At 58.0% G+C, this 6,136-nt stretch overlaps 2 protein-coding genes across 6 annotated transcripts; both read left to right on the top strand.

The window, feature by feature from the left end:
* The first annotated feature begins 768 nt into the window (after positions 1–768).
* On the top strand, positions 769–5,968 carry APOC4 (apolipoprotein C4). Its single transcript, XM_042232161.2, has 3 exons — positions 769–848; positions 2,023–2,248; positions 3,136–5,968. The coding sequence occupies exons 1-3, from the start codon at positions 773–775 to the stop codon at positions 3,299–3,301; spliced, it is 468 nt and encodes a 155-aa protein (XP_042088095.1). The 5' UTR covers positions 769–772; the 3' UTR covers positions 3,302–5,968.
* Positions 3,506–5,968, top strand: APOC2 (apolipoprotein C2). Of its 5 annotated transcripts, none has more exons than XM_060398114.1 (4): positions 3,506–3,901; positions 5,105–5,220; positions 5,362–5,560; positions 5,723–5,968. In XM_060398114.1, exons 1-4 carry the CDS (start codon positions 3,654–3,656, stop codon positions 5,811–5,813), a joined length of 654 nt encoding a protein of 217 aa, XP_060254097.1. In that variant the 5' UTR covers positions 3,506–3,653; the 3' UTR covers positions 5,814–5,968. The 5 variants fall into 5 exon arrangements, with proteins under 5 accessions (XP_060254097.1, XP_060254099.1, XP_042088096.1 ...); XM_060398116.1 differs by having other exon boundaries at positions 5,401–5,560; XM_042232162.1 differs by having other exon boundaries at positions 5,145–5,220.
* Positions 5,969–6,136: the final 168 nt, after the last annotated feature.

The following is a 6,136-nucleotide window of genomic DNA, read 5'->3' on the forward strand; positions in this document are numbered from 1 at the left end:
CCACTAAGCTCTCCCTCACAGGGCCGCACTTGGCTTTCATGTGGACCCTGGGAGGCAGACACTTACTGCTATACCCATTTTACAGATGGAGACTTTGAGCCCAGAGAAGGGAATATATTCACCCTGATCAAGCGGTGAAGGTGTGTCTGGCTCTATAGCCCAGTGGCTAAGGGATCTCAGAGACAAATGAAAGAATAGGCAACTCTGATCTGTGAGCACCTTTGTTGCCAGCTTCCACAGGAAGAATCTTCCTTAGGAAGTCCTTGGGGGTTCAGTGGTTAAGATTCTGAACTTCCAGTGCAGAGGGTGTGGGTTGGATCCCTGGTCCAGGAACTAAGATCCCACATGCCACAGAGTGCAACCAAATAAAATAAAAGTTTTAATTTTACAAACTTAAAATATCTAATTTCCCTTCTTATCACATCATTTAATTTACGTCCTAAAGTACGGATTTGGGGCACATTTTACGGAGGAGGAAACTGAGGCCCCAGAGGGCCTGTCACAAGAGGTGGAGCCAGGATTTGAACTCAGTTCAGCTCAGGAGGCCAAAGAAACTTCTGTCTTCGCCTGTCAGGTTAGGGTGGTGGGAGGGTAGGAAGGAGGCCAACAGGGGCGGGCATGGCCTCTCACTGTCACTGTCACCTGGCCCCCTCTCTCTCTGAAGTCCTTGCCAAGGGGCGTGGGGAGGTGGCCAGGGGAGGGCTCTGCTCAGTGCAGCCTGCCCCTCCCCCAGCCCGGAGAGCTGAGCTCAGAGGGACAGAGGCCCCCAGAAATGTCGTTCCCTGGATGCAGGCCCCAGGCCCTGGCCTCCCTCTCCTTCTGCGTTCTGGTCCTGGCCTGTGTCGTGGGTGAGGAAGAGCCGGGGGTGGGGTACGGGGACCCTGCAGCAGCCTGGGGTGTGAGTGTGCTCGACTGTGAGGCATGCAGATCTGTGCGCGTGTCTGGGAGTCTGTGTCAGGGGTGGCTGTGTTTGAAAAGTGTGTACACGGGGTTGGTACAGATGACCCTGACCATGAATTTGCACTTGTGTGTGCGTCAGCAAAAGAGCATGCAGGCGAGGTAAACGTGTGCGTGTGAACACGCATTTGTATGCTTGTGGGCACGTGTGTGTCTTTAGGGGGTAATTATGCAAAAGATTTGAGGGTTAGCGGGTGGGAGAGTGTCTGTGTGTACTGCTGTGTGAGTGTGTCTGGGTTCTGCACGTGCAGTTCTTCAGTTTTATTGCTTTGGCCATGCCACGAGGCATGTGGGATCTTAGTTCCCCAACCAGGGATGGAACCCGTGCTCCCTGTATTGGAAGCGCAGAGTCTTAACCACTGGACTAAGGAAGTCCCTCTGCACATGCATTTAAAATATCACTATGTACACAGTGCCTCCGATGTGCTGGAAACCAGTTCTCCGTGTTAACCCTGAGCTCTCACAGTAATCCTATAAGCTAGGTCCTGTCCCGAGCCCATTCTACAGAAGGGGAAACTGAGCCTTGAAGAGGTTAAGTCATTGGCCAAGAGCACCCCACTGGTCGCATGGGTGCCTCCATATATGTCTGTAAACATGTACCCGTGTGATGCTGGTCTCTGTAGGTGAGGCTTTGCCCAGGTGTGGGGGTGCCGGACTGACAGGTGTATGTGATTCCTTGTAGAACCCCTGGCCCACCAGCCTGACACACGGCTTTGCCAACCTCCGTCCCTGGGGACACCCCTCACTGCGCATGGAGGTCGTTCAGACCGTGTGGGTGGGGTCGCAGGAGAAGAGGAGGCAGCAAGATCAGCTAGCGAGGGAGGCATGGAGGGGCAAGGGTTACAGACTGCGGGAGGATGCTTCAGGCAGATGGAGGGCTGATGGGGGTCTCGGGCACAGGGGGTGAAAGGAGATGACCGATGGATGGAGGGGGGCGAGGGGTCAGAGGAACAGAGAAGGCAGTGGGAGGACTCCAGGAGTGATAGCGACCCCGAGCATGGAGGGAAGGGGAGACGGACAGGTTCAGGGACCCAGTCGTCCAAGTTGTCCTCTGGTCCCACCTAGCATGCCAGCAAGAAGAGCCTGAGGGGACCCTGAGCCCCCTGCCAGCACCAGCCAGTACTTCCCAGAGCCAGGTTCCAGGCAAGGTGAAGGAGCAAGAAGAGCCGGAGAGGACCCTGAGCCCCCCACCAGCGCCAGCCAGGAGTTCCTGGAGCCTGGTTCCAGGCAAGGTGAAGGAGTGGGTGGAGCCGCTGGTGAACAGGACCAGAGAGAAGTGGAAGTGGTTCTGGTGAGTGTGCAGAAGGGGACTGGGGGCCTGGCTCTCAGAGAGGGGGAGGGGCAGGGGCGGGCTAGGGGGAGGAGGGGCTGGCGGCCTGGACCTCTGGGTCTAGGGGAGGAGGGGCTGGGGGCCTGGACCTCTGGGCCTGAGGAGGCTGGGGGCCTGGACTCCTGGGCCTGGGGGAGGGAGGGCTGGGGCCTGGATCCTGGGGCCTGGGGAGGAGGGGCTGAGGGCGGAGGGGCTGAGGGCCTGGACTCCTGGGCCTGGGGGAGGAGGGGCTGGGGGCCTGGACTCCTGGGCCTGGGGGAGGAGGGGCTGGGGGTCTGGATCCTGGGTCTGGGGGAGGAGGGGCTGAGGGCCTGGACTCCTGGGCCTGGGGGAGGAGGGGCTGGGGGCCTGGACTCCTGGGCCTGGGGGAGGAGGGGCTGGGGGCCTGGATCCTGGGTCTGGGGGAGGGGGGGGCTGAGGGCCTGGACTCCTGGGCCTGGGGGAGGAGGGGCTGGGGTCCTGGACCCCTGGGCCTGGGGGAGGAGGGGCTGGGGGTCTGGATCCTGGGTCTGGGGGAGGAGGGGCTGAGGGCCTGGGAGTCTGGATCCTGGGTCTGTCTGGGGTAGGAGGGTCTGGGGGTCTGGATCCTGTGTCTGTCTGGGGTAGGAGGGGCTGGGCGTCTGGATCCTGAGTCTGGGCTCCTGGGTCTGGGGGAGGAGGGACTGTGCCCAAACTCGTGGGTTTCCAGGAGGAGGATGGGTTGGGGGCAGGGCTGTGAAGCTGGGTCTGAGAAGGGTGGAGGTAAGTGTTGAGAGCGGGGGCTCCTGGGTCAAAGGGAGGAATGGGTGAACTGAGCAGAAGTCTCAGGGGCTATCTGCGGTCTCCACTGTGAATCCCCTCCCTTCCAGGGGCCCCACGGCCTTCCGGGGCTTCATGGAGACCTACTACGATGACCATCTGAAGGGCCTGGGCTCTCGCGCCCAGGCCTGGCTGCGCAGTTCCAAGGATAGCCTCCTGAACAAGGCTCACAGTCTGTGTCCCCAGCTGCTCTGCAGGCCTAGCGACCAAAATTAAAGCGTCACACCCTCTGCAATAAACAAGTTCTCCTGTGTGTGTCCCTGTCCCAGTCCCTCCTGGCCTCGCCAGAGATAACCCCCCATCCCCCTCCAGAGGTTAAGGGGTGGAGGAAGTGACACGTGGCAGGAGCAACAGTGGGGGTGGGGGTGGGGAGGGGAAGGACTGGGAGGCCCCGAGGGATGACCCCACCCCGCCCTCAGTGCTGGACCCACCACTGCCAGCTTATGGGTGGCAGAGGACTTCAGGCTTCTCCGTTTGGGGTGGAGGGTGAAGGCTGGAGAGCAGTTAGCAAGCCCCCCACCCCTGCCAGCCGCCCCTCCTTCAGAGCTCTGCCTTCCCCTCCCACTCGATGGAAACCCCAGACCTGGTGCCTGGTAGGCACCCAGAACCCCCGACCCCTCCACAGCCCCCCATTCAACCTGTCTCCCTCTCTGTCCCCACGCCACCTCCCCCCCAACTCTCCCCCTCCCATCCCCACAGTCCTGTTGGCCAGGACTTTGGCCGAGGTGTCGAGGTGGGGGTGGAGGGGTGGATCTCAAGAGCTATAAAGCCTTTCTCTGCCCATTTGGAGCTGCTGAGGACAGCCGCCAGAGTCTGGTAAGAGAGGGGACAGAAGTGGGGGGGGGGGGGCGGGGGACAGCAGGAACGGGCCAAGATTGTTAGATCAGAAACTGCAAAAGTCAAGATATTAGATTCCAAGGAACTCCCTAGCTGTCAAGTGGTTAAGACTCCGAGCTCCCAATGCAGGGGGCACGAGTTCGATCCCTGGTTGGAGAACTAAGACCCGCATGCCGCTTGGCTCAGCCTTAAAAAAAAAAAAAAAAAAAAAACAGTTCCAGTTTTAGAATCATGGAATTTAGGGAATTCTCTGGTGGTCTAGTGGTTACGGCTGAGCACTCGCATTGCTGGGGGCCTGGGTTCTGTGCTGGGTGTGAGAACTTAAATCTCGCAAGCTAAGCATGTGGCATTGCCGGGGTTAAAAAAAAAAATCATGGAATTTAAAAACTGTAGCATGTCTGTGTGTGCTAATCCTCCTCCCGTCAGATGTCAACCTCCACGCCGCAGTCTCTGAAACATGGGGGGTGATGTGATGGGGTGGAGGGTGATGTGATGGACTGACCCCTGTTGTCCCTGAGTGACTCCCTCCCAGGGTTGGGATCAAGATGACTCTGGAATGTGGGTAGAACAGGGCCCAGAGCAGAGGAAACTCACTCATCCAAGTGGTGGCTCTTAACCCAGACTGTGGCACGTGGCCCTGTACTGACTGGGTCTTAACGTAAAAACCGCCCCACTGCTGAGGCTTTCCCAGGCTACACAGCACACCCTCTGCATTCCAGAGCACTTATCAGAGGGAGACAGGCACTATACTTCTTCATTCATTTGACGTTTGCTCCTTGCATTTCTCTCTCACGTTGGCTTCCTGAGGGCAAGGGCCACTGTGTTCATGGCTGGGCCCAGAACTGCGCCTGGCACACAGTAGGTGCTGAAGAAATGCTTCTTGAATGAATGAATGTTAGAAATAAGATGTTGCGGGGAATTCTCTGGTGGTCCAGTGGTTAGGACTTGGCAGTTTCAGTGCCAGGCCTGGGTTCAGTCCCTAGTCGGGGAACTAAGATCCCATAAGCCATGCAGCACAACGGAAAAAAAAAAAAAAAAGAATTACGATGTAACAGTCAGGAAGCAGGAGTAGCATCATCGAATATTAGGAAGTGAGGCTCAAGTCATTGGGAACTTGACTCAGGTGGGGAGGAAGGGGAGAGGGGGTCCTAGGCCCGTGTCCCTGAGGCCCAGAGACCCCAGGACCAGATGCCTCCCATGGTCCTGCCCCCACCCGCCTCAGTGTTCCAGGTCTCCTGACGCCATGGGCACGAGATACTTCCTGGTCGGGTTTCTCATCCTCCTGGTGTTGGGATTCGGTGAGTGGGGTTGAGTGGGGTTGGTAGGGGAGGTGGGGATGCCAGGAGGGGGAGGAGCCCCGAGCATCCTCCCAGTCAGGTTCTTGTGCCGCCCTGCCCCTGCCGATCCCTCTCCTTCCCTCTTTTTTTCTCCCCCTGCAGCAGGCCCCTCAGCTACCCTAACGCACTCTCCTCCTGCAGAGGCCCAAGGGGCCCATGTTCCCCAGCAAGACGAGGCCTCCAGCCCTGCCCTGCTCACCAAGATGCAGGAGTCACTCCTAGGTTACTGGGATACAGCCAAGGCAGCCGCCCACAAGCTGTACAAGAAGACATACCTGCCCACCGTGGATGAGAAAATCAGGTATCACCTGCCCCCCACCCACACCCCAGGAGCCCGGAGTCCCAGACCCCAGCCCCTCTTCCCCCAGCCCCAGAAGTCCAGACCCCCAGCCACCCATCCCTCAGACACAGGGTCCAGACCCCCAGCCCCTCCTCCCTCAGTCCGTCTGTCCTTTCTCCCCAGGGACATATACAGCAAAAGCACGGCAGCTGTGACCACCTATGCAGGGATTATTACTGACCAGGTCTTTTCCATACTGTCAGGAGAAGATTAACAGCTGGGCCCCCAATCACGGGGGAGTCCAGGCTCCGGCAACCCCCTGGGTCCCCTGATCTACACCCTTGCCCTCTTCCTTGCAACTCTCAGCATCCTGTTCCCAATTCTAGCCTGACTTATCAATAATAATAATAAAGCCAAGTTTATTCTTTTTGACGTCGTCACTTTTCTGAGACCTCAGGGTCCAAGATGGAGGAGCTGATGCCTGCCAGCCAACACTTATTGAGCACATTCTATGTATATCTTCCTAACCTGGTCAGTGACAATAAAGAGGTGAATAATAATGAATAATCATAACAACAATCATTAGAGACTGAGGTC

The sequence above is a fragment of the Ovis aries genome, chromosome 14 (assembly GCF_016772045.2).
Source record: "Ovis aries strain OAR_USU_Benz2616 breed Rambouillet chromosome 14, ARS-UI_Ramb_v3.0, whole genome shotgun sequence".
NCBI lineage: Eukaryota > Metazoa > Chordata > Mammalia > Artiodactyla > Bovidae > Ovis > Ovis aries.

What these genes read in the sequence shown, in the direction of transcription:
- APOC4 (XM_042232161.2), top strand. Translation starts at nt 773, where the DNA reads ATGTCGTTCCCTGGATGCAGGCCCCAGGCCCTGGCCTCCCTCTCCTTC. An exon ending in GGTCCTGGCCTGTGTCGTGG is followed by an intron (nt 849 to 2,022) that starts GTGAGGAAGAGC and finishes GGTCCCACCTAG; the next exon opens with CATGCCAGCAAGAAGAGCCT. An exon ending in GAGAAGTGGAAGTGGTTCTG is followed by an intron (nt 2,249 to 3,135) that starts GTGAGTGTGCAG and finishes CCTCCCTTCCAG; the next exon opens with GGGCCCCACGGCCTTCCGGG.
- APOC2 (XM_060398114.1), top strand. Translation starts at nt 3,654, where the DNA reads ATGGAAACCCCAGACCTGGTGCCTGGTAGGCACCCAGAACCCCCGACC. An exon ending in AGGACAGCCGCCAGAGTCTG is followed by an intron (nt 3,902 to 5,104) that starts GTAAGAGAGGGG and finishes CAGAGACCCCAG; the next exon opens with GACCAGATGCCTCCCATGGT. An exon ending in ACCGTGGATGAGAAAATCAG is followed by an intron (nt 5,561 to 5,722) that starts GTATCACCTGCC and finishes CTTTCTCCCCAG; the next exon opens with GGACATATACAGCAAAAGCA.